The sequence below is a fragment of the Diospyros lotus genome, chromosome 14 (assembly GCF_014633365.1).
Source record: "Diospyros lotus cultivar Yz01 chromosome 14, ASM1463336v1, whole genome shotgun sequence".
Lineage (NCBI taxonomy): Eukaryota > Viridiplantae > Streptophyta > Magnoliopsida > Ericales > Ebenaceae > Diospyros > Diospyros lotus.
Window position 1 is genome coordinate 20,001 of NC_068351.1, and position 27,958 is coordinate 47,958.

Genomic DNA, 27,958 nt, shown 5'->3' on the forward strand with positions numbered 1-27,958 from the left:
TCCCAACCTCCCATTACTCTCCCAACTTGCTCCCATCCTAAGTTCCCACGTTTTCCTCAAGAACCTCCCCTCTACACTCTCCAACTTCATCATTTAAGGTATGTGTGGAATCATTTTTAATGTTTTTGCATGGATTGATGCTCTATTGTGGAAATGGGTATTGAGTTGATTTGTGAATAGGAGAAAAGATGTTGTGGTTGGTGTTGTTATGGCTGTTTGTTGTGCTTTTATTTGGGGAATTTTAGTATATCCTAAGCCCTATTTGCATTTCTCCCTTTCAACAATGCCCCCCATGTGTTTGATAAAATGTCCCAACCAATGTTTACCTGTGCATTGCACCTTAAGTTTGGGATTGTGAGGTTTAAGTTTGGGGGGAGTTTGGGCATCCATGTGACTCTGTCTACCTCATGTCGTTCTTATTCATTGTTGCTCTCTCATGTTCAAACTTGTGCATTGTAGGTACATTTTTGGAAGTGATAATGCAGTCGAAGAGTAGTCCTACACCAGCTGTTTGCAAGGGCAAAGCCATTTTTGAAAGTTCTAATACCTCAAAACGAGCATGTGTTGATCTATCTACCATCACAACCTTGACACTATGGACCAAGTACACTCCTTCCTTTTCTTTCTTTTTGTTCCATTGGGACAATGAAACGTTTAAGTTTGGGGGGAGGTTCATTATGGGTAGCTTACATATGTCACATGATATAGTTAAATGATATTAAAAAAATTGTCTTATTTTGTTGGGTAGACATGCCATCAATGATGAAGCCTATTTGGTACCATTTTGATGAAACAAGTAAAGATAGTGATGCTATTCATTTTGTTTTGTGATTCATTATCCATGATAAACGAATGTGAGCACAAGTGTCAGGAGGTTAAATGCGTAGGTTCCCATTTAAACTTTCGCCCTTAAACCAACTTTGTGAGCAACTCAATCATCAAACATTATGAAAAGGAAAGTTTGGGGAAGGTTGAGCCATGATGGCAAATATTGAGGAATGTGTTGACTCCGTGCTTTGTGTGGAATGTGTTAGGCATATTAAGGGAATCTAGGCAATGACCATAGGTTAGTGATCTAATCCCTATGTCACTATGTCGTGCACCAAATTAAATTTAAGCATGCATACATCTTATACCTTTCTTCGTAGCCTGAATGACTTGAGTGATTATGCCCGTAGGGGTATCTTAAAACCTGATGCCCTGTGGTCATTTGGCTCGGCAGTCATCGGCTGAAAGCTCGTTACAAGGGTCATTCGAAAAACTTAATGGAGTCAAGGCTTGCACATAAGATATCTAAAAAAAATGAGATGGAGCATAAAATGCACTCGTTTAGCAAAAAAAAAAAATCGCAAGGCTCGTAAGGCCAAAGAAAAAAAAATCTCAATAATGGTACTGATGTTTGTAACTCTTGAGGATTGAGAAAACTAACAGGTTTGACTGTCTAGGGGATGTTAGCATACAGAAGCATTCAAAATAAAGGAGAGTCTTCACAAACCGAGACAACGCCATTTTTGGCTGAGTCCAACCAAACTTGAACAAGAAAGAAAAGAGTGGTTGAGAACACCTAGGGATTGAATGAAAAGACCAAGTTTGGGGGGTGGACTGAATATCGCGAGCGGGAAAGTGTACAGGACCATCAAGGGGTCAGGATAGCAACAACCTAATGCATGATAAAGAATCCGACTATACACACACACACGTCAAGCATGGAATGAGTCCAAAACTATGGTGGAGCATTACTTGATAACTCTTGGTGAATTTTAAAAGATACCAAAATTTGAGATTAATGGTAAGGCTATCAAATGTGTGTGTGAGTGATAATCTTGTTCGGGATGACCAAGAGGCTAAGTTTGGGGGTATTTGATCAGCATATTTTGCACTATTATATAATGGGTCAAGCCTAGCATTTAATTATTCAATGAACATGATTGCTACTCATTTTGGGCTTAATATTGTCAATATAGGTACACATTGCATGTAAAGCGGACATGGAGCAAAAAGAGTGATTTTGGTGCATGATGGGAGTTGAAATAAAGCTTGGAGGCATGGTCGGGTATCGATTCAAAAGAAAGCAAAAGAGTATCGAGAGAAAAAAGTGAAAGATGATGAAGAAATAAGCAAAAGAAGAAGGCTAGTGGGCTTATAGTGGAATGCGTACCGCTGTAAGACCGCTGTAAGATTTAGTTTCTGGAGCTCATCGTCTTACAGCGGAATGCATACCGCTGTAGGACCGCTGTAAGATTTAGTTTCTGGAGCTCATCGTCTTATAGCGGAATGCATACCGTTGTAAGACCACTTTAGGAATTAGTTTTTAGAGCTCACGAGTCTGCAGCAACAAGCATACCGCGGTAGGACCGCGGTAGGGTGTTGGAAATGTATGCCCTAAAGACACGTTTTGTTTAATTTATGGTAATGATGTTTCTTTCTTCGGTTTATGGCACATATATTATTTGCATTTAATTGTTGGAAAGGTGTCCATGCTATTAAGTAAGTGATTCATGTGATGGGTCGTTCTTCACAGTTAGGCATGAATCATGGGTACTTAATAAGCAAGAAAATATAACTCTTGATCTTTTGATAGAACTGGGCATTCTATCATGATAAGATCATTGTGCAATAGATCCTAATGGAGGATGGCTTGCCTTAGCCAGTAAACAGTCCGTTTACTCTAATTGTACAAGCGCATTTGGAGCTAGAGTGGACCTGTGATAGAAGCTAATGACAAAGTACTAATTATCATGGAGCTAGTCTATCACTGCTACTACGTGGACGAGTACTCTAATACTTGAGTATTAGTTGGTGGTCTAGTGAACCTAGAGCTATATTCTTAGATTCATTATAGGTGAGGTCTATCAAAGATCAATATCCTTTTGAGTTGGGAGTATGGTTTCTAATTAGCTAAGACAGACTAATACAAGATAGTTTCTGTGATTCACCCCCTTGTGATTGTCCAAGAATAATCGAATAATCCAGGGCCCTGGGAACGTGACTTAAGAGTGTGTGCTTCTGGGTAGCTCCCAGTGATAAGCAAGTACATTCGAGTAGTCACGGATTATTGGACTAGTGATCTAAGGATGGTAGAAGTCATTTAGAAAGGTGTTAGTACATTATTCCTTTCTAAATGATGGGTGTTACGCAGAGGGGTATTTTCGTCATTACACTAGTAGGTCAAAGACATGGCATATGCAAAATTATTCGTGGGGTCAGTGTTACCATATGGTGATAGTTGGAACACTTAGAATGACAAAATATAGCTACTAGGTAGCAGGGATATTTTGGTCATTTTAGTAGCCGTGAATAATTTGTCTTTTGGTCCCCGGGGTAGCTCGATGTAACTCATGTATTTTTTAATACATTTGGCTTGTTGGATGAATTACATTGAGAGAGAATTATTTTATTCAGAATGGTCCATTGGGCTAGAATAAAATAATAGTTCATTAGGGTTTTTAATTAATTAATTGGGCTAACCCAATTAGAAAATTAATTAAAAGATCTTGGCCCATTAGGGTTTGGCCCACTAGGGTTTTAACCCTAGGGTTCTCCCTATATATATCTCTCTTTAGTTGTTTTTTTATCTAAGTCGTTTTTCATTCTTCTTCACCGAAGAGAGGCCACGAGTTCGAGTCATACTCCGGAAGATCGAAAGGGTGCGTTTGAGTTCTGATGCGACGGAGCCGAAGGCTAGCAGGACAGCCGTCGTCTCCACCACGCGAAGAAGCTCCCATCGCTCCATTCCGTCCGGTAATCCGTCGCAAAAGTAAGTCTCCTAGACTCTTATCAATACGAGGAACGTTTTTTGATTTTAAAACGCTTCCGTTGCATGCTTTGTTTCCTCGTTCATGATCCTTCATAGGGTTCAAACCTTCGTGAAAATGCCATTTTAAGCCCGTTTCAATCCAAATCAAAGAGAAATAGACTTCTTCAAGGTGCACGACTTTGATAAGCTAAAGAGGACTGTATAAAGACTTGTTTTGGGGAGATTAAGGAGTTTTGGGGAGGAGGAGAAGACGACAAGTCGAGGAAAAATGAGGAGATTTTCTTGAAGATCTTCAATTTTGGTTTTATTTTTCTGTTCTTTCTTTTCTCCAATATCTCGATGCCCCTTTGTGTGATCATATACCCTAAGAATTTTCTAGACTGAACTCCAAATGCACATTTTGCTGAGTTTAGGCGCATTTTGTATTGCCTAAAGACTTTGAGCACTTGTGCCAACTTTTTTACATGCGATTCCTTCTCCCAACTTTTCATGATCATATCATTAACATATGTTTCCATTGTATCACCAGTGTAATACCCGAAGTTTTCCTAGGCATTGTTGTTTAAGAAATAAAACATTTCCTTGGAAATCGAAGGATACATGTGAAGTTCCGAGGTAATCGCCGAGGAACGAATGAAGGGTTTTCCGAAAAATCACGGAAACTATCGCAAGGGGACATCATCTAAGGTATTTTGGAGAAGTTTAAGGAGTTATAGGGGCTCAAGGGATATAAGTGCAAAGAAGTATTTGGGTTAAAGAGTTATTTGTAAGAAGTTAAAATATCTTGTAACTAGTTAGTTAAAGGAACCAAGTAAGCTAACTTAGTTAGGAGACATAATCATGAGGAATCTTGAAAAATCAAATTAACATGTGGTGGCACATGTTTAAAAGGACACATGTCACAAGGGGGAGAAATGGCTCAAATCTCAAGGGACACTTGGCACAATCCTACGAAAGTGATGATTACAACCTTATCTAAGTGACACATGGCAAGTGACACATGACACTCTTGGATTGGCCATAAATGCCTATAAATACCAAGGCCATGGAAGGGAAATTCTCACCATTAATCAAGAGGAAAATGGGAGGTGAGTTGAGAGGAAAAGCTTTGCCCAAAAATAGAGTGGTAAAACACTTCGTCGGAAAAGTTGGACCGCCACCGTAAAAGGCGTTAAACAGTGACAAAACAGCAAGGTAATTCTAATTTCTTTCCTTAGTTCGATAGATAATTGAATAAGGGTCGTGTGGGTTCAAACGGAAGTCAAATCGGAGTCCGGATGAGGGAGAACGAGCCAAAAAACCTCAAGACGTCAAAGCTGGAGGGGCGGTGCATGCAGTTCACACGCCACCTGACTGCCGCGAGTGGAGCGCGTGAGGCTCCTTCCCCAAGCACGTGAGGGCGCGTGAGATGCCCTCTTAGGCCCAAATTTTGTACAGTTGGCCCTTAAATTTTTCCCTAGGACCCCATATAAAAATATTTTAGGTTTGAGTTTCGAAGTTATGTTATTTTTGCAGAAAAACTTTCCCGAACCCTGTGAACAGTACTTTAGAGCTTCCGAACCAGCAAGGTGAGTGCTTCTTGCATCTTTATATTACATACCGAACATTTTGTCTTCACACGGGTAAGGGTGATTACTTGCATAAGCATGACTTTCCTTTAAATCAAGTATTTTCTCTTTCTTTGTCATGCATCACTTGGTGTGTGTGGCTAGTTGAAGTCAGGATCTCATGTTAGACTGGTGAAAAGTCTTGGAGATGTGAGAACAAGATTGATCAGCGGGGGTGATTGCAACACCTCGGCGTCACTACCACACAGGCGGTTTCATATCATTTTACATATCTCATCACATGCATGTTATCTCTTCTTGTTGCACTCACTAGATATAACTATCTAACTTGGGTGTCTCATACCCCTGGAACATTCAACGTTCCAGGTGGGTTAGTCGTGACAGGTGCCCCGGAATCAAGTCAGAGGAAAGGAAATGAAGTGGTTCTTGGATAGTTAGCTCCTTTATGTTTAAATTGCAAAGCGTTGTACTATTACTTTAGTGTGAGTTTTACTTGTTGTAAAAGGGAGCCTAAATGATCCCTAGATTTTCAAGTTGTATTATGGCTTTTCAGATGGTTTTTGTGTTAAAAGCATATAGTGGAAGCCTTAAATATCTAGCTTATGGTTTTATAAAGCTTTTAGGTTCGATCCTTGCTTCTGTTGGCAAAGGCTTCCATAAACGCCCTTTGATTACCATACGGTTGCTAGCGTCATCATGCATCTTTGTATGTGTACCTTGGAAAAAAAAAAGTGGGGCGTTACAACCAGTAATTCCTTAAAGACTTTATTCACCATGCGCTGATAAGTGGCTCCAGCGTTCTTGAGCCTGAAGGGCATAACTTGGTAGCAATATGTCCCTTTCTCTATAATGAACAATGTTTTCTCCTTATTCGGCGGATACATCATTATTTGATGATACCCTGAGAAGGCATCAAAAAATCTCAACAGTTGATACCCAGATGTTTCATCCACCAGATGGTCAATTCGAGGTAACAGGTAGGAATCTTAAGGACACGCCTTGTTGAGGCTGGTGAAGTCTATACACACGTGCCATTTTCCATTGGGTTTTTTAACCATGACGACATTTGCCAGCCACTCTAGATATAACACCTCTCGAATGAAACTTGCCTTTAGTAGCTTATTAACTTCATCTTCTAACGCTGACAGTCTATCAGGGGCAATATTCCTCTTCTTCTGTTGAACAGGATTGAACTGAGAATCCACATTTAGATGGTGACATATCACGTCTGGATTGATCCCCTGCATATCCTTTGGTGTCCAAGCGAAGACATCCAAATTTTCTCTAAGGCATTCCACGATTTCTTCTTTTACTGGTTTCGAAAGCTGTGTGCCAACATACGCTAACTTCTCAGGATCTGTATCGCTTAAGTATACTGCTTCTAACTCTTCCACTGGTTGGGGCTTGCAAGCAACCTCTTATGCCAAGGATTTGTGTATGGTTTTCTCAACAATAGACAAAGTCTCTTCTGTTCTTTTTCCTTTTGTAGACGACACATAACAGGATCTTGCTTTCCTCTGATTTCCATGCACATGCCTCACTCTTGAAAGCATGGAAAATTTCATTAATAAGTAGCAAAAGGACACTACAGCCCTCATATCATTGAGGAGCAGTCGACCCAAAATCACGTTGTACGCTGCAGAAGGGGCTTTGACCACCATAAAATTTGCCTATCTAGTCACACTTTGAGGGTCGGTGCCCAATGTGACTGGTAGTTGAACAGACCCCGCCACTAGAACAGCTTCCCCAGTGAAGTTGTACAAGAGAGATGACACTTTTCTCAATTGGTCTTGGGATATATGCATTTGCTCGAAACAATTCCAATAGATCAGATTAACAGAGCTGCCGCTATCCACCAAGATTCTACTGATGGGGTGTTTGGCGACAATTACAGAAATTACCATTGGATCGTCATGAGGGAGCATTATATCACCTCTATCAACAGGGGTGAATGTGATTGGCTCCTGATCTTCCCTTGCCTCCATCACTGAATTGACCTAGTAGGCCTGACGGGCATAGGCTTTTTGAGAAAAAGAAGTATTCCCAGCTAGAGTCTCGTCCTCGGAGATAACATGAATGGCTTGATGTGTCGGCTCATTGTTAGGGGGGGCACTATTCTATCATCCCTTGTCCCTTCATTTTGCCGCAAATTTCGTCTGTCTTGACCCTCAGGTCGGTCTTTCATTCTCTGACGCTCTCGATCATTTCTTCCTTCAGTCCTTACATACCTTTGCAAGTGTCATTCACGAATGAGTGCTTCAATCTGGTTTTTTAACTCCCTACACTGATCAGTAGAGTGTCTCCGAGTTCGGTGATACTTGCAATATTCTTCTTGATTTCTCCCCATGGGGCGATTTGCCTTCTTCGAAAGCTGGAGAAGGCCCGACCCCTCTACTGCCTCCAGTATAGTTGATCGGGGTTGATTGAGCCTAGTGTAATAATGGAATTGTGGTCCAACTGTATCCGACCTCCTGATCCGTTCTTTTCGCTGGTTTGATCCTTCTTTATTATCTCGTCCTTTTCTCTTTCTCTCTCCATCTTCATTTCCCTTTACTGTTCTCATCATCTCCATATGGAGTATGTATTTATTAGCCCTGAAAAACAAGTCTACTAGAGATTTTGAAGGGTCTAGAGACAATGATTCTTGCAAAAGGGTTAATCGTGTCCCTTGGAACATAGTGGACACTGCCATTTCAATAGGTAAATTACAAATCTCAAGCGTGGCATTCCGAAATCTGTCCACGTAGTGACGTAGGGTTTCCTTATGCCCTTGTTGAATGCTAAAAAGGTATGTTGTGTCTTTCTTCCTCTGACTATTAATAATGAATGCCTTAATGAACTCCGTTTTTAACTGCCCGAATGAAGAAATAGATGCTTCGGGTAAACCATTAAACCAAGTCTGAGCGTGCCTAGTTAAGGTTAATGGAAATGCCCTACACATTATCTCATCGTTCCATCCATGAAGCATCATTAAAGATTCATAATTTTGCACGTGATCATAAGGGTCGTCATTGCCTGAATAAGGGTTTATCTGGGGCATTTTGAACTTTCTCGGCAAGGGTTTCTCCATTACTTCTGCCACAAATGGTAGTTTTCCTCGAGATTGTTTCTCGAAAGCGGGTAGTAACTTATTCTGTTGTAGCACCCGTTCTATTATTTTTTTCATATTGGCTACCTCCCATGCACTAAATGCGATAGAGTTGTCATCAACCCCATCTTTATGTTGGGTTGTGAGTTTAGAATCCCGATATCTTTCTATAAGAGTGTTGGCTACCGTTTCAGAATATCTTCCTTTTTGTGGACTCCGCATTTTAATCTTTCAACAGTCAGTTCCTCTGTGTTTTTCTCGCTAGGGAGAAGTTTGGCTATAAGCTCCTCTTAAAGGAGATTTTGGTTGATTGTTTCGAATAAGGACTGGTTGAGCATGAGTTTCATGGCTCACTTCTCGATAGGAGACGTCCCCCGGTACCTCATGACGAGCCCTGTGGGAGGGAACTGTCTCCGGTATAAATTTTCTTAATGCGTCTGGGATTGACCCGTGAGGAACCAAACTTTGCAAAATACCAGCCATCTCCCAAAGAGCTTGCATTCCTTCAGCATGTTGTTGTTGTAGGGCCTCGTAGTCCGCCCAAGGAACGACCGATGGGATCTATATCCCTGGGTAGGGTCCTGAGAGAACATGTGAAGCAGTAAGGGGCGGCACCTGAAATTGCACCCCCAATGGGTGAGAGGGCTCTGGAAGAGGCGGTTGCTGGTGAGTGAGGGATGGGTGACCCTCACGAGGGGATTGATGGGTGAGGGACAGTTGACCCCTAAGGGTGGGGGGGATGTCCCTCATGGGTGAGGGGTAGATGACCCCCATGGATGAGGAGTAACGGGCCCTCATGAGTAGATTGATGTTGATCTTCTACTCTAGTGAGGGTCTCTCGTCAAGGTGATTGGGCACCATGGGAGAGGGTCTAACAATTACTTCGGGTTTGAGCCATAGTGAGGGAATAGTTCTGTAGCTTTTTGTTTGCGTTTCCCACAGACAGCGCCAATTGTTGTTCCGGTTACAACAATAAATTTGTATAAAAGGGAAACTGCCCATGGATGACTCTCTTATGTACGATCCGAGCAATGGGTGACCCTCTTGTGGCGTACCTGAGCGATGGATGAGTCTCCCAGGGGTGGAAACAACGATGGGTGAGTCCCTTGGTTAAGTTGAAAATGATGAGGTGACCTGCTGGAAAAAGAATCGATTAGGGGAGCAGGCGAAAGTCCCCGCATGGACCCTCCGATGCTTAAGTCCGATCACCGTAGAAGTAGAGTACTTTGAAAGCAATAGTGTAAATACGAGAGCCAGAGTATAATACCCCATATTTTCGTGAAGATGCCACGTATTTTAAGTGAGTTTAAAATATCGAAAAATATGCTTGAAATGGCAACAAGTGACCGAATCAGTCGTAAGGAGTACCCTAGAGCTTAGATACCTAAGGTTAAAGGTATATTTTTGACGAGCGTCTCGAGGCGAGATTTATGACGCTGAAAGAAATCAAATCAGAAATGGTTTTCAGTTAAACTAAGTTGTAGCCTAAAAAGACCAAATTATGGTAAGGGGCTTCTCAAAAATCGTGTATATTGAGTAATTTTGAGTTATTAATTTTGGGATTTTAAGTATCTCGATGTTTGAGGGTGTAATTGTGATTAGAAAATTATCCAAACGAAATAAGGATAAAATTAAGAGCTTATGTGGTAAAATATTAAAGTTGAGGACTTGAAATAAGGGCCAAAATGTTATTTGAAATAAGTTTGGGGTTTTATCTTGGATTCCAAAAGTTTAATTCATTCTAGTTTTGGATTTCAAAAGCCACTCAATTATGGCTTTGAGTCTTTGGAGTCTATGGCTAAGATTTTGACAAGTGGCATAATGTGATTGGTTGGAGAAATCTATAAAAAGGCACCATGGGTTCTTCTCAAATCACTCAAACCAAGTTTGAGGAGTGAAGCACTCTAAGAGGAGGATCTTTCTCTAGAGAGAGAGAAGGGAGTTTGGCAAGAAGGCGGGAAGAAAGCGACGAAGAAGCGGCGGAGAATGAGCCTCGTCGGAGTTGCGGGTCTTCGCCGGAGTTCGCCAAAATCAGTCAGAAAAAAAGTGAGGTAAGTTCAATTCTCTTGATAATCCTGTAGAGGGGAAAGAGAGGGTCGCGTAGGTTCAAACGGGGGTCGAATCGGAGTTAAAACGAGGAAGTTATGGCCGAAATACGAAATCAGGACGAAGCTGTCCGAATTCTGCTAGGAGATGCGTGAGTTACACGCGCCGGAAGTGGCTGCGCATGAAGGCGCGTGGCCGACCTTCTCGGGGCGCATGAGAGGTCCTTTTTTCTTCAAATTTTTCAGATATACCCCTAATTTAATACCCTTCAACCCTATATAAAAATACTTAAGGTTAGGTTTACCAAAACACATGTTTTCTGCAGAAACCTAGACCGTTTGCTGTGAAATTATACCGTCGAAGAAATAAACCAACAAGGTGAGACTTCTATACTCCAAATCCTATTTTTTATTCTCTTATGAGAGACTTCTATTGCATGAGACGTGTTTCGTGAAGTTCTTACACATAAACGCTTGTTATTCTCTTACGTGAAATCATGTTGCATATATGAATTGTACTTTTCTAAAAAATATATGCTGTTGGCTTTTTAACTGTTGCATTTATAAAATTCGTGTGGCCATACTGTTGTACCTATTTGTTGTTGGCCGAGGGCAAAAGTCGAATATCCCCCGAGAAGCGCTAGCGTGCGCTATCGAGAAAGCTCTCGTGGGGAAGACCATGAGCCTAAGGAACAACGAATGCGGTACTTGCATGAGTGCTATGAGGTCGGGCCAAAGTGACATGGTTAGGGACCTCCCGAAAGGCGTTATGCGTGCGCCATTGAGAAAGCTCTCGTTAGAGGAGGCTAACGTGTTCACGAGGCACTTTGGAGTAGTTTTCGTTGTCTTCTCATACATTTTATACCTGATCATGCATCGATATAAACTGTTTTTGGAGTTTCTCACTAGAAGATTCATCTTCTAATTGGACTATGTCCCTGGAATATTCAAACGTTCCAGATTTGACGAGCAGCTCTAAGGGAAAAGAGGTAGCTGAAGGATAAGCTTACTTTACTGCCTGTAGCATGTTTAACATATCTATGTTTATGTGCAAACCTATGTAATTTTGGATATGTTTAAGATGTTCGGTTATCACTTGATGATGTCCATGTAATATATTTTGTAGACGTCTTGAACAATTTTATAATGAATAAAGTATTATGGTTGTGAACCATATCAGGTTCGATCTAGCTTCTACATTCGAGATTTTAACGCCTGTCTTAGCTATTCGATTATTGGGTTTGTTAAGATTAGAATGTGTAAATTTGGATTTTTGGGATATTGTGTGATGTATAACAGCTATTGTGATATGAAAAAATTTTATATTCCTGAAATCCTAAGATATAACACGCTCAAGAAATTTGGGGTGCTACACAGAGATTGTGTACCAAATGAGGGAAAGAGACCTCCTATTTATAGCAACAAAAGGGGCATCCATGTGTCGCGTGTCCCGACTTTCACGGCAAGAATCTCAGAGAGGCTTTGACCGAGTCTCACGGGAGTAGTTTTAGGACGATTCTCCTGGAGGCATTGGTGCAAGAACAGAGGGCACGCGGATGTGAGTGTGGTACCCCGGGTGACCCTTACTCGAGGGTGTGTGCGAGCACCGGCAAGGGGAGCACGAGAGGCCGTGCGCGCGGATGCACGGGGCCGGGTGCGAAGAGGTCGCACGCTAAAGCGCAGCTCCCCCCGAGTGGGGTCACTCTGGGGAAGGCTGCCCCCGAGTGCCCTCACTCAGGGGCAAAGCCAAGGGCGCAGCCTCTGCCAGGCAGCCGCGTGCTGCCTAGCTGCGCATGCGAGGGAGGGGCCGCGCCTAGCGCTCCCACCAAGTGTCGCTTGGGGGCGCGCCCTTCTGCCACCCTTGAGTGACCCTTACTCCGGGGTGGTGTCCCCCTGGGTGGCCTCCCTTGGTTGCCCATGAAGGGCTTGCCACGTAGCGTTCCTTCGGGCTACCATGTGGCGCTTACACCATCCTTTATTTTCAGTATTTTATACATAACAAGTATAAATTAAAGTAAAAAAGTGTTTCTCAACAGTGCAAATATACATACATTGACATATATTTATACACGACTAAAGGCATACCCAGCCCCCTCACCTTTCACCATTTAACCATTTTGCCCCCTTAACTTAAACAAAGACCTATTAGCCCTATCAACTTCCAATTTTGAATCTTACACACACTTGGGGTCAAAAGAGTGTATTACACACGCGATTGAGGCGTGTTGAGCACAACACCTCATTCTTTCTTCTTGTCTCCGGCGACCTCCTCTCGCTCACTGCCTTTCTCCTCCCACCCGCTGCCTCTTTCTCGTTCTCGTTCTCTCTGTCGGTGGTCGCCAGTAGCGTCCGAGGCGTCAACCGAGGTTGAGGGGCCGTCGATAGCAGCGACTAGGCGTGGGCGGGCAGATCTGGGCGATGGCGTCAATTAGGGTCGGGGGGCGGTGTGGGAGGTGGGTTGCAGGCAGATCTAGGCGTTGGGCGTCGATTGGGGTCGGGGGGCGGCAATGGCGTCTTCCTCTTCCACGGTCGTCTTCTTCCTCTCTCTGCCTCTATCTTGCTCTCGCTCTCTCTTTGTCGGTCTCTCTCGCTCTCGCAATCTCTCTGTTTGTATCTCTCGCTCTCTCTCTCTCTTTGTGTATCTCTCGCTCTCGCTCTCGCTCTCTCTCTCTCTACCTCTCGCTCTATCTTGATATTTTACTCTTAGTAATAAAATGGTTTTGATAATGATTATATGAAAATCAATCTCTACAATATGGATTATATGAATGAGAAAATAAATTTTTAATATGTAAATCTAGAAGCAAGGAATAAAATCCTTTAGAAGAAATTTTGAGTATAGTTGAGTGTGGTTCATTTAAAAGTATACATATTTTGATAATCTCAACTTGTTTTCAAAAGAATCAAAATAAGAATTTGTTAAGTTTTCAAAGTTGTCTAAATGATAGTCGACTATGTATTTCATTCTGTTGACTATGCATAAGAATAGTTGACTATGCAAAAGGATAGTCGACTATGCTATTTTGATATGTTGACTATTTATGGCATCTGTCGACTATTTTTGAATTTGTCGACTATCATATAAGGATAGTCGACTATGACTTTTTATCTGTCGACTATTTTTGTTCATAAAATTCAAAATTTTCTTCACATTTTTACAATAGTCGACTGTGCATATGTATCTGTCGACTATGGATTTTTTTGTGTTAGAAATAGTCGACTATCTCTTTCTGTCTGTTGACTATATTTGTTTTTATTTGATAAAATAGTCGACTAACTTATTATCTCTATCGACTATATTTTTTGCAAAAACTTATAACGGCTAGTTTTTGACGTATTAAATGCTCGCCCAACCACCCACAACGGTCCAAATTTTGAACATATTCACCATCAACTATAAATAGGTGGTTGAAGATGCATTGAAGGCTGCTGAAACACATTGAATATCTTAAACGACTGAGCCTTCACTGTTACATCGAGTTTTTAACGTTTTCTCTCTGTATTTCCATTTAAGAGGCTCTGATATCTTACTGTTCTATTCTTTTAAGACTCGATCATTTATTTAAAGAGAGATAGCTTGTAACTAAGAGTTGTACTCTTAGAATTTCTACTTCATCTCTTATATTTGTCCTAGCAGTAGTTAGAGGGTTCATTAAATTGGAAGGTTGTACACTGCCTAGTCAAGGACTAGAGGACCTGTTCGTATTGAGTATGGGGTTTGATAGTGATATTGATTTTAAAAATCCTTAGTGGATAGCTAAGGTAGTGGACTAAGCTTGAAAGACTGAACCACTATAAATTTGTGTCTTCACTGCTTTTCATCATTTCCTTTTTATTTTTGCATCCTTGCTCTATTGACTTTGTTTGCTCATTGATAAGTTTTTATTTTCACCTTACAAAAGTATTTTGCTTCTCAAAAGATATTTAAATTTTAATTATACCAATTCACCCCCCTTCTTGGTGTGTGTCATATCGGTTCAATTCTTTCATATCTTTCGTTCTCGCATTTCTCATTCTCTCTCTGTCTGTATCTCTTTGTCTCGTTTTAGGCGACTATTAGCTGCAGTTGGCCCTCTTCCTTTCTTGCAGATCGAGACAAGTGGCACACTTCCATTGGTTTGATCGATGTGGGGTCCACATCAGACAGCACGTGCAACTCACGCAACAACGCTTGCTTCACTTAGGTATGTAACTATTATAAAATTAGTAGTTAAGGTACATAATAGGTTTAAAATTAGAAGTTAAGGGGGTTAATAGGTCCTTATTTAAGTTAAGGGGTAAAATGGTTAAATAGTGAAAGATGAGGGGGTTGCGTATGTCTTTAGCCATTTATACACATATACATACATGCATTACATAACATATATAAATATACATACATATAATATACAGCTCAGAAATAAGAAAAATCGCAGTCTAGAATACAGCTCACAGCGAGGGCTCTGGGCAGTGGGTTCTGGAGCCTGGCCCTGGGCTACTTTTTCTTAATTCATATTAACTCCCCTCCCCTCTCTCTGGCGCAAAGAATTCCCTGAAAGCGAAACCCCACCCACAATCCCGTCGGTTATTTGTTTTTGAGTAAATTTCCGGTCAGGTTTATGTCCAAAAACCTAACCAGCGCAGAAGAAGAACGCTGGCGACAGGCAGATAGATCGAATCGAACTTTAACAGTTTCCTCAATCTCTTTACTATCGCTTGTCAAATGGCTTCCACGGAAGGTCTGGTTCCCATAACTAGGGCATTTCTGGCTTCTTACTACGACAAGTATCACTTCCCTCCCCTATCCGACGATGTTACTCGTCTTTCGACTCAAATTCGTTTAATGACGAACGATTTGTCAAAGGACATTCCCCTGACAGAAGGTGATCTTTTTATTTTTATTTATTTCTTGATCGCTTCAGTTTCCATTCTGTATTCCTTGTGCGGCATTCTTTCTCTAGGCGACTCTTAACAACTTAGACTGAGGCAGGCTATGGGCATTTATGCTTTTCAGGGGACTTTTAGGGACATTTAGATTGGCAATTCTAGCGTCAAATTCTTAGAGGGTCATGATTTGCACAACATTGACATGCCCATAATGATGCGGTCGGAAAGTGTGAATTACACGATTGAACTCTTAACCTTGAAGAAATAAGGAAAACAGAACTTTGGTAATGATGGAGAGTAGAAAGAAACCCAAAAAGTAAGAATTGTATTATAGAAACCCTGTAATGCATAACGTACTTATAGAGAAGAAAAAGGAAGACCAATTGGTATGGAATAACTCATTTAATCTGTAGAAGTGGAGAACAACTCTAACCTGGACTCCAGGAATAATCTGGACTTATAACTTCTGTTAACGTAGCCACTTAATTTGTCGGGACCTATTTTCTAGGACCTATCCAGTACAATAATTAAATCAGTGCACTTATTTTAAAAAATAATCAATAAACTAAAATTAACTTATTTTCTTTCATCATCATTAACTGCACTTTTTCTTACCTAAGTTAGGGTTAGCGGCACGGCATTTACATTGTGTATTGACTTCTAAAAGTCAGATTAACAATACAAATCCATGAAAATCCATGCAAGAGAACAATGTGACTAATTTTATGTCAAATGCCCTTCTTGATGCAACCATCTATGTGGGAATCATGAGATGTAGTTCCAACACCATCCTCATGTGGAAAAGTTTCAAAACATGTTGGTGAATGAGGATAATTGATATAGTTGTAATCCATCACATATATTATACTATGAAACCAACCTGTTCAGCATGGAAACACTAAAAAAAATAACTTCTAAAACAGAAGTTATCTGATTAGTGTAACTCTTTGGCTTGAAATCACCAAGATTTATCAATTCTTTTTATATTGTTAATGTACATAATTTTTCATGTTTCCTAAGCTATACAATGATCCCATTGATATCGCTTACAAATTCAGAACAAAATATAAATGGTATGTTAGAGTAAGAACACAACAATCCCTCTAGACTCTCTTAACCCAATAACTCACATAAATCACTCAACACCTCCAAGAACACAAATGATAGAAGAGAATAACAAGAATAAGAAAAACAGTAAAGAACAAAGTGATTTATCCTGGTTCAGTTCCAAATTATGGGACCTACGTCCTGCAACCTCTTTCCAATCCACTATCTTGAAACAATCTTTAGGATGATTACAGAGAAAACCCGACTTCTCATGTCATGAGAAGAACTAGCTTGCTCTGAGATTTTAATTCCTTAGTAGCCAAATATTCTGTTATTTCTTATTGATGTAACTCTTAGTTATCTAGTTGTATTTTTTCTGTTGAAAGTTAGTTTTAAGCCCCACATGCAATGGGCGAATAGGACAAAAAGGTTGGTTGCAACTGCATGAGGGAAGGAATCTGCTATGGTAGACTTACCTTACCTCTTGCTAGTATAAATATCCTCTCCCAGGTTCTTGGGAGGAATGATCAAGCAATAGAATCTGAATTTCTTCCTACTTCTCATTTCCTCTCTATTCTCTCTATCCTTTCTATTCATCTCGCTCTTTCTAGCCCTCTTACTCTGTTCTTACTTCTTTTATTACTTTGGAACTAGTATCAGCTTGTCACAGTCAAACTGTGGCAAATTGGTATCAGAGACACCATCCTCGACTGAGCTAGGATAAAGACGATGGCGGAGGGAACTTGAATGAATTCCTTGGAGTTGCAATTACAACAGTTCAACTCGGCTATGACCGACACCCATAATCGGATAGAGCAATTGGAGTTAGGAGCTAACCGGAGTCACGAAGCGATTGTGGCAATGGATTGGAAGGTAGAAAGTTCCATGGAAGGTCTGGAGCGAAGGCTTGAAGGCTCCATAATGAGGGTGCGAGAGGATCTGGCTGCCCAAATGCAGTAGTTTATGTTAATGTTCGGCCGCCAGAATCAAGTAAGTATATCTCTCGAATTTCCTCCTAGGGAGAGAATAGAGACAATTCTTCAGGGGAATCAGAGGACAAGGTGCTGTGGAGATAGAGGGTGAACCCGAGGATGAGTTGGAAGGATTACTCCACGAGGGGAGGAATGGTCTGGGTAATATCCACCAACCTGGATTTCCCATGCCTCGGGTAGACATTCCCACATTCGATGGAGTGAATCCTCGATGGTGGCTAAGAAAATGTGAAAGAATGTTTGATTGGTATAACATCCCAGACGAACAGAGAGTGTCACTGGCGTCAGCTTACTTCAATGAGGTGGTTGATGCCTGGTATCAAGGGTGCATAAGGCGGAGGAGGGATTGTACTTGGGCGGAGTTCTCGGAGAAAATGTGCGAGAGATTCAGGGAAAGGAGTATGGTGGATGTCATAGAAGAATTCAATAAGCTCAAACAGACTGGAAGTGTAGAGTCATATCAGGTACGATTTGAGGAGCTAAGGTCTCTCATGATTCAACATAACCCCACCTATCCGAGACATACTTTGTGTCCAGCTACTTAAGTGGACTCAATGAGAAGCTTAGGCCGATGGTTAAAGTATTTAGGCCTCAAATGGTAGAGCAAGCAGCGGAGAATGCCCGCCTACAGGAGTTGGCAGTGGAGGCGCTATTAAAAAAACAGAGGCAACAAACAAGGGGAATGGTTGTGGGAGCCTTTAACTCGGGGGGAAAGGGTTACGCTAGAGAGCCAGTGAAGGTAAACCATGGGAGTAGAGGAGGAGTGGGCACAGGTTCACTGTCGTATGGGGATCAATTGAGAGAACATACGAGATTAGCTGGCCTTTGCTTTCGTTGTGGGGATAAATACCACATTGGGCACCAATGCAAAAGACAGATCCTACTGCTAGAAGGGGATGATAACCAGGAAGAAGGGGTGATAGAGGAAGGAGATTGCGAGGACCTCAAAGAGGAAGATACTGAGGAGATTTCCATTCACGCCTTGAAGGGAGTAGTTAACAACAAAATCATCAAGATGGAGGGGCAAGCCAAAAAGGGTGCCCTCTTGATCTTGATTGATAGTGGGAGTACCCACAGTTTTCTTGATAAAAGCACGGCCAAAAGGCTGAAGTGTCCGTTGGCAGGGACACTTCCCTTAAGTCACAGTAGCCAACGGCCAAAAGGTGTTGAGCAGGTCATCTTGTAACGATTTTTGCTGGGAAAAGTTTGAGGAGAATTTAAGGTTGTTGCAGCTGGGGAGTTGCGATGTAGTCCTTGGGGTGGATTGGATGAAGGGGGTGAGCCCCATCAGCTTCGACTTTAACAAAATGGAAGTATCCTTCGAGAAGGAGGGAAGGAGGATGACTTTATCGGGAGATAAGGAGGCTGGAACTTGTAAAATGATTTCGGGAAAACGGCTAGAAAGAGTGTTCAAAGAAAGATGGAATCAGCTGGCACAATTCTTCTCAATGATGGCCATAAAGGAAGGGCTGGAGGATCAAACAATACAAAACGAGATTGGCTTTACTACCAGCACACCTGAGGGAGGTCCAAACCTGGTACATTACTTAGAGATTATTAATGAATTGTTGATAGAATATGAGGATCTTTTTGTGGAACCCAAATCTCTGCCCTCAACTAGATTATTTGACCATTCCATCCATGTTAAACCCAACATGGAACCTGTTAATAGTAGGTCCTATTGATACCCCCCAATTCAAAAAAATAAGATAGAAAAGATGGTTAGGGACATGCTTCAACAAGCCATAATTCGACCTAGCCAAAGTCCATTTGCCTCTCCCGTTCTCTTAGTTAAAAAAAAGGATGGATCATGGCGATTTTGTGTAGACTACCGCCAACTTAATGTTATGACCATCAAGGATAAATTTCACATACCCTTGAGGACCTTCTAGACGAACTTCATCATGCCCAATACTTTTCTAAACCAGATTTGTGTTTGGGATATCACCAAATTAGGATGAATCCCGAAGATATCCATAAAATAGCCTTTAGGACCCACCATAGGCACTTTGAATTCTTGGTGATGCCATTTGGGCTCACCAATGCCCCAACTACTTTCCAATCCCTCATGAACAGAATTTTTGAACCACATCTTCAAAATTTATACTTGTATTCTTTGATGACATACTTGTCTATAGTCCTACCTTTGAGCAACACTTGAACCATCTTAGAACTACCCTTAATATCCTCAGATCTAATCAACTTTTCATTAAGAAATCTAAGTGTGCGTTTGGTTAAGGACAAGTTGAGGACGAGAATTGTTTTTTTAAGGGTGGGGGAATTGTCACAATCCCATGGGCCTACATGTAATTTCTTTTAAATTTTCAAATGTAAGCGGGAGCCAACTGCATATTGGCATTGTTGTTCTCCTCGATAAGTTGTAACCGCAGGGATAATAAGCCTATAAAAGGCTTAGACGGGCAGATAGGAATTCATAGTTGAATGAAAATTGAATTATTTCCCTCTTAAATTCTCTCTCTCTCTCTCTTCTTAAACGTTCCCAAGTTCAAGTCTCTCTCCCAAGACTTGACAGGCTATATGTCCCTGTGCGGGTTAGTCTATGCAAAACTGTCTATGGGTGTATTATCCTACTTTACATTCAGAAGCGGGTTTACACAGTCAAAAGTATGAGGCAGCACATTGAACATCCTATTGCAATGCATGGCTATATTGATTAAGAAAATGATGCCACTCTCCTCAACAGTCAAGCATTTGTAAAGAAAAACAATATACAGTGTGAGTCACATTGACACAGGGAATTAGACCATCTATAATAGGAAGGAGTGAAACATTGCATTGCAAGAAAATAGAGTTCAATGCAACAAAATATCTTTTACTTAAAGAAGTTAAATAAGGTTGTAAAATACCATTTAATATACAAATACAGATGCATGAAAAGAATGTGGAAATATAGGTGGGAATAGACATAGCAGCGCATATCATGTTCGGCAGGCATGAGCCTGCCTGTCAGGTTTTCAACTTACTGAAACTGTATCCAATAAACATGCATATGTGTTGGCCAGCACATAGCATTAACATGTCTCCTGCTAACTTGTTTTAACACAGTGCATCATGGCTGATAGTATTTACTATTAGAAACAGTATCCTACCTAGTTTCCTAAATAATGCATGCATGATCCAAGTGTTCAGGTAAGAACAGGTATCTATACTAAATCATCATTTCAATTTATAAGCAAGTCATATGCAAAAACTCCATCATCAATATCAACATATATCAATATCATGTCAAGATACCATAATTATCTGTTTTACTGGCCAACCTAAAGTTTCAAATAATTTGCGTATGCAGAGAAAGAGTTCATGAGTGGTGTACAAAAATGGCACATGGGGTTATAATATGTGTATAAGTAAAGGAATGTGCCTGCAAGAAAAAGAGTAAATGGATAAAAATCTCACTATTGCATAAACCATTGACTCACTTTGCTGGCTGAAGTGCTTTCACTCAGGCGTGCCTACCCTCATTAGTCTACAAATTACAATTAAATTCAGAGAAGGGAATTCTTGGTTGGCTTCAAAGTAACAAATGAAAGAAGGATCTCTCCATGAACCTCACATATTCTTTCACATGATTAATTTCCAAAAAACAAAATTAGATTCTGTTCTCCTTACTGTGTGTTGCCTCTTCTCAAAGTGTTCTTATTATTGCATATCAATGGCCTGCATTATGAGTTGGTTGTGATGTAAAAGACTTTAGGCAAATACATCTGAAGTATTAAGTTGAACTGTTCACCACCATGTTGCCTACCCTACTTAAGCTACCACGGGTGGGGTTATCATTTTTGTCAACCACTGTATAGTCACATTCTATTTACTAAGCAGGTTCAAGACATGCCAGTCAATCTAGTCAGAAGATGTTTTGATTGCCTTGTACCATGTTGAATTGTTAACTGCTTTCTCATCTAAAATCTTAACTGTTTAGAGAGAGGGAGGGGTCATTTTATTATTTATTCTCTCAACATACTATTTATTGTTGGAATGGTTATGAGTACACTTTTTAACCATAAAAACTATGAGCAATCATTATTTCTCTGTCAACTGATCTAGTAATGCAGTAAGAACCTATTCTATGAACTAGTTTAACACTGAAATAAGAAGCTAAGACTTTGGGAAAGGTGGATGCTGTAGAATCTATTCCCTGGACTAGTCCTGTGCTGCACTAACAAGATAAGACTGACAAGAACTAGAACTTACAGTTTTAGTCTTGTACTGGAGAGAGAACTTCCTGAAGACACACATGCATGCAGAAAGTACTGTTTCATTGTCAATCATTCTTTGATTCACCAAAGTGCAAATTATACTCCCTCAGTTATTCGTTTTCCTCTATACTTTCTTGAATGGTTTGTTCTGCAACTTATATTTGGAATGAATGGTGTCCTAGGAGAAAGTTTGTTGGTGCATGAAGCAGAACGCCAACCTCCCCACAAAATTGATGAAAACATGTGGAAGAACCGTGAACAAATTGAAGAAATTATTTTCCTGGTAGACAACTCTCATTGGCCAAAAGTGGTGAGATATTCATAGTTTCTGATTTTTTAAATTGCTGAAAATATTTTCTATCTTTTATTACAAATGCAATATGTGATTCTTCTGTGGAAGCTTTAATAGGGAAGCCTCAGCATCATCACATGTTACTAATTTTAGTACCTTTTGGTTATGATTGTGTGATTTTAAGTCACAAGTCCAAGCAGTTATAAAATTTCAAGGGAGTGATACCTGTTTTTGTGTTTTTCTTACTACTGTAGCTTCAACAGCAATCAAGTAGTGAAGATGTGGAGCTTGCTTCTGTTTTTGGGCAGTTAAAAGACAAGTTTCAGAACACTTTGAAGTTGTTAGAGTTTTTTCAATCCAGGAATTCAGAATATATATTCAACACGGGTTTGTTCTTTATTTTTGCTTAGAGTTCTTTAAGGTCTTGTAGCTGTGCATGTATGAGTTCCAAGTTCTTGTAATTTCGTAAATGAATTCTTCCTGTAGGTGCCTAGTTTTAACTGTGCCATTTGTAAACTCAGAATGGGGCATCACACATGGACTAAAAACCGTTGGGTGGCACATTGTTACAGTTACTTCCTGTACGGACTTAGGTATCTAATTTACCATGATAGTGTACATATCCCCACCTACCAGAAGCCGTCGGAATGCCTGTCAAATTTAATGAGCCCTTGTAATGAAAATGTCATTCTTGTATGGGAAAGTACCTTGATGCTTCATACCTGCATTGGTAGGTGGCGAGTTAAGGGAGTCCTTGTGGCTCGCTGCTTGATCACTCTTTCTTGTTGCCACATGCACCTCTAAATACCTACTGGGTGAGTCTAGAGGGTTCTAACCTGGAAAACCTGAGGCAAGGGCTTGATTGTTTTTGCTGGTCCTGCTACTAAGGATGTAGCTTTTTGGGGTTAGTCAACCCCCCAATTAGCTCTAGATTTATGCAACAATGCACTGATCCTATTTCACTAGGTGGGGTTGGTTATTTAGATTTTAACTTTGCCAATTATCTCTATCTAAGCCCATTCTAATTCATGTCATGTCTAACAGTTTTTTACCAAAGCTTTTTTGGTCTTCCTCTACTTCCTTTGCTACAAACTTCCTCTATTCCATCATTGCTCCTCCTTCTCACATATGATCAAACTGTCTTAATTATGTCCGACTCATCTTATTGTCAATAGGTGGCTTTTCTCAAATAAACTCTACACATAATATCACTGCAAGAATTTTGTGGATGCCCCTAATATTTGTCATAGGCTTAGTCAATGTTATTAAAGGCACGTCTAGGTGCAAGGTGCACCTTGGGCGCCTGAAAGCATTCCAGGTGGGTGCAGACCAAAAGGCGCAACAAGGCGCGCCTTAGGCTTTTTAGCTATTTTTCAAGGTTTTTATTCATTGTTTTTACTTTATTTAATTTTTTACTATTTAGGGTTTAAATTTATTGCTTCAACTACAAATTTGATAATAAGTAAAAAGGCTACTACTTCAAATGCTCCAATTGAATTTGAACTAGATGAAGATGGATAGGGAAAATTGAACAAATTCAAGGTATGCAATAACAAAATACAACATTAAGTCACCAAAACAGCACCCCCATACTTGCAACCATTTTTCTTAGGCTTCTACATATCACCCTAGATGCAAGAAGTGGACAAAAAGGGAAAAAGAAAATTATATTTTCATAGGCCCAAGTTAAATAGTGGCTTTTCCTTAGTTTCCCATCTTCCTTGATTGTGTTTCATTTACTTCAACAATGTTTTGTTAAAGCTGTTCAAGTCTCGATTTTCTTAAGATTATATTATTTCAGTAATAAAAAGTCAAACTACACTCAATATCCTATGATCGACATTCTATTGACGTGATCAATATTTATAGACACCGCAGAAGCTGAGTTTTCATTATACAAAGAAAGATGCAAATTCAAGTCTAGCATATTACTGTCAGACTACGAATCTGACAAGGGGTAGTTTCCTCACAATTCAGTAAGGATTGCGTGGGAATCTCGCGTATTAGGAAGAGAAAGAAGAGTGGGGGGAGAGAATTGGAGAAAAGAAAGTGAGTGAGAGAGAGAATGAGAGGGAAAAATGAATCAATTATCCTGTCCAAAGTTGCTTTCTCTGGACGCGAAGGCTGGTTATATAATACCCATACCTTGGCGCCACTATTTGGTTACATTTGAATTAGGCCCATGTGCTATAATGTCCAGCCTACTCCATATTACTATAATATCCTATATCTTTCCCTTATTTACATACTGATCCCGTGACAAGCCCCCCTGCTAGAAACATTACTTGTCCTCAAGTAAGTCATAGGAGACCAGCAACCTTGGGAAACTGTTGCAGCAGGTTGGGAAGATATTCCCACGTGTTGTTTTCTGGGTGCAAATTGGACCAGCGAACCAACACCTCGGTGATAGGGGCCTGGTGTCGGTAGATGATTCTTCTGTCGACTATAGCTATTGGTTCTGTTTCTTGGTGTGCTGGTTGTATAGCGGTAGGTAATGTAGAACTGACAGGATGGCTGCCTGGGGAAGGTTTGAGGAGTGAGACGTGAAACACAGGGTGTATGTGAGACCTTTCTGGTAGTTGTAGTTTGTACGCCACCTGCCCGACTTTGCCAATTACTTCAAAAGGCCCATAAAATTTGGGACTTAGCTTCAAAACTGCCTTAGGCGCTAGAGTCTTCAATTGGGCTTGTCGCAGCTTGAGATACACCTTGTCTCCCACAACGAATACCCATTCACTTCGCTTTCTGTCTGCATATTGTTTCATTCTATTTTGGGCAGTGGCTAGTTCCTCCCGTAAGGTCTGTAACAATTGTTGCCGCTGAATTAAGTAATCGTCTACTGTGGCCACTTGACTGTGGCTTCCTCTCAGTGGTAAGAGAGGTGGCTTGTAGCCATATAGGGCTTCAAACGGGGTCATCTTCAAGGAGGAGTGTGAAGTGGTGTTGTACCACCACTGTGCGAGGGAAAGCCATTTGTGCCACCCCGTAGAATGCATTAAACTCACGCATCTGAGGTAAGTCTCCAGGCATTGATTGGTCCGTTCCGTCTGACCATCCGTCTCCGGGTGATATGAAGATAACATGTGCAGCTGGGTACCGAGAGATTTCATCAGTTCTTTCCAGAGGAGGTTGGTGAAGATTTTGTCTCTGTCCGAGACAATTACTTGAGGTAGCCCATGCAGTTTGCCCACCTGATCCAAGAAAACTCGTGCCACTTCTTGGGCGATGAAGGGATGGGTCAAACCCAAGAAGTGGGCATATTTTGTCATACGATCCACCATGACCAACACACAGTCCTTACCTTTGGACTTCGGCAGGCCTTCTACAAAGTCCATGCTGATGTGGGTCCATGCTTGAGCGGGAATGGGAAGTGGCTGTAGCAATTCGGGAGGATGTATGTTCTCATGTTTGCATCTGTTGCAAGTGTCACAGCCTTTGACATACTCCATCACATCTTTCGTAATCCTAGCCAGAAGAAGAGCTGTTTAACTTTGTTGTAGGTGTTTTGTATTCCCAAATGACCCCCCACCAGGGAGTCATGCAATGTTTCTAGGATCTTGTGACGTAGAGCCTGGTCCTCCCCAATTAGTATTCTATCCTTGTACCGTAATAGCCCATTTTTCAACGCATAACCTGGCTTGCTGTCTGGTGCCATAATTTGCTGTTCCAACAACTCTTTGATCCATTCCCCTTTGTTGTAACTGGACGCCACCTCCCGTAGCCAATCTGGGGTGATTGCGGTGATGGCTGTAGATGCTCCTTCTTCCACACAACGAGACAAAGCATCAACTGCTCTGTTCTCCTGGCCCTTCCGATACTGTATGCTATAATCAAGGCCCATTAGCTTTGACATGCCCTTCCGCTGGAGGTGTGTATGCAATTTTTGCTGTAGTAAAAACTTAAGGCTCTCATGGTCAGTTTTTATAGCAAATGAGCCTCCTTCAAGGTAGTGTCGCCATTTCTCTACTGCGATGAGAACAACTAGTAGCTCTTTATCATAGACACTTGAGCCCAAATGTTTGGGCGCTAGTGCCTAACTGATAAAAGCCAACGGCCTCCCTCCTTGCACCAACATTGCTCCCACCCCTCCATCACTAGCATCAGTCTCCAATATGAAAGGCTGATTGAAATTAGGCAAACTAAGTGTAGGTACCATACTCATGGCAGTTTTCAATCTCCTGAAAGCTTCCTCTGCCTTCTCATTCTAGCGAAATCCCTCATTTTTAAGCAAGTCCGTCAACGGTTTACTTATAATGCCTTAATCCTTGACGAATCTATGGTAGTACCCTGTGAGGCCCAAGAATCCGCGTAAGGCTTTCACGTTAACCGGTCTGGGCCAAGCTGTCATGGATGCCACCTTTTGTGGGTCGGTGCTAACTCCCTCTCTTGAAATAATATGGCTAAGATACTCCACTTGGGATTGTGCAAATGCACACTTCGATTTCTTAATATACAACTTATTGAATCGGAGGATTTGTAGAGTAGTCCGTAAGTGCTCAAGGTGTTTGGCAAAGGAAGGGTTGTATACCAAAATATCATCAAAAAATACCAAGATAAATTGGCGGAGGTAGGGTTCGAATATTTGGTTCATAAGGGATTGGAATGTGGCTGGGGCATTGGTTAAACCAAAGGGCATAACCAAGAATTCATAATGCCCTTGATGGGTTCGAAAGGCTGTTTTGTGGATATCTTTGGGATGCATTCGGATTTGGTGATATCCCGATCTTAGGTCAAGTTTAGAGAAAATTTTGGCGCCCTGCAGTTCATCTAATAGGTCTTCAATAATGGGTATAGGGAATTTGTTCTTGATGGTTTGTGAATTGAGTTGGCGGTAATCAATACAAAATCGCCAACTTTCATCTTTCTTCTTTACTAACAACAAGGGGGAGGCATAGGGGTTGATACTAGGCTGTATAACAAAAGTGTGTAGCATGTCTTTGATCATGTGCTCAATTTCCGCTTTCTGTTTTTGGGGGTATCTATATGAACGGATGTTGATGGCTTCAGCATTGGGTTTGAGATTAATGGTATGATCTATTGGTCTTGGGGGTGGTAGAGACTTAGGTTCCTCAAACAAATCCACAAATTCATCTAAGAGTAAATTAAGAGAATCGGATTGAGTTACCTCCCGAGGAGTGTGCGTCGCCTCTACTAAGTTCAGCCCGCAGTGCTCGTCATCATTTGTGTCCACCCTCATGTCCATGGCCTGTACTAAGAATAACTGGGCTACTTGTGTCCACTTACTTTTGAACAACTTTTGTAACCTTTTACCCGAAATCATCTTACATGTCCCAGTCTCTATGCTGCCGGTCAGGGTCATTCTTTTTCCCCCTTTCTCAAATGTGACCTCCATCTTGTTAAAGTCGAAACAAATGGGGCTCACTTCTCTCATCCAGTCCACACCTAAGACCACATCACATCCCCCCAGCTTAAGCAAGCGGAGGTCAGCTTCAAAGTCTTCCCCCTGCATCTGCCAACAGAACCCTACACAAGCAGATTTGCACAAGACCTTTTAACCGTTAGCTACAGTCACAGACAGGGGATGAGTTCCTGAGAGTCTGCATTTCAGTGTTCTTGCTATCCCCTCATCCAGGAAGCTGTGTGTGCTTCCACTATCAATTAGAATCATCAGGCGACTATCTCTTGCTTTGCCTTCCACTTTGATAATCTTATTGGTCACAACTCCCCTTAGTGCATGTAGGGAGATCTCTACCTTCTCCTCGTCATCAACTTCTTCCACAATGTTGCTATCCTCTTCAGCAAGTTCTCCCCTGTCTTCTTCCCCTTCCAACAACAACAACTATCTTCTACATTGATGGCCAGGTGTGTACTTGTCTCCATACCTGAAACACAAGCCTGCTAACCTTCTTTGCTCGACCAATTGTCCTTGAGACAGTTGGGTAGGCGCTGGTAGGGCCGCCAATCCTCTGCTTCCAGTTCCCACATGTCCTCCATTCCTTCCCCATCCCTTATTATTGGATGGTAAGGGCGTCGTTTGCCATACTCTAGTCACACTCTTCTATTTTTTAACCAGAGCCTCCACTGTTAACTCCTACAACTTAGCGCATTCAACTGCTTATTGGACC

At 41.3% G+C, this 27,958-nt stretch overlaps 1 protein-coding gene across 3 annotated transcripts in view; it reads left to right on the forward strand.

Annotated features, from left to right (window-relative positions):
* The first annotated feature begins 14,865 nt into the window (after positions 1-14,865).
* The window catches only part of LOC127790236 (uncharacterized), a 57,032-nt gene continuing 43,939 nt past the window's right edge, over positions 14,866-27,958 (forward strand). For all 3 annotated transcript variants that reach the window (XR_008020741.1, XM_052319571.1, XM_052319572.1), the window contains exons 1-3: positions 14,866-15,320; positions 21,763-21,890; positions 22,127-22,259. Coding sequence is in view for 2 of the 3 variants with exons in the window: in XM_052319571.1 (XP_052175531.1) it covers positions 15,161-15,320; positions 21,763-21,890; positions 22,127-22,259 (421 nt within the window). In the remaining variant the exon portion in view is untranslated. The remainder of the gene's footprint in view (positions 15,321-21,762; positions 21,891-22,126; positions 22,260-27,958) is intronic.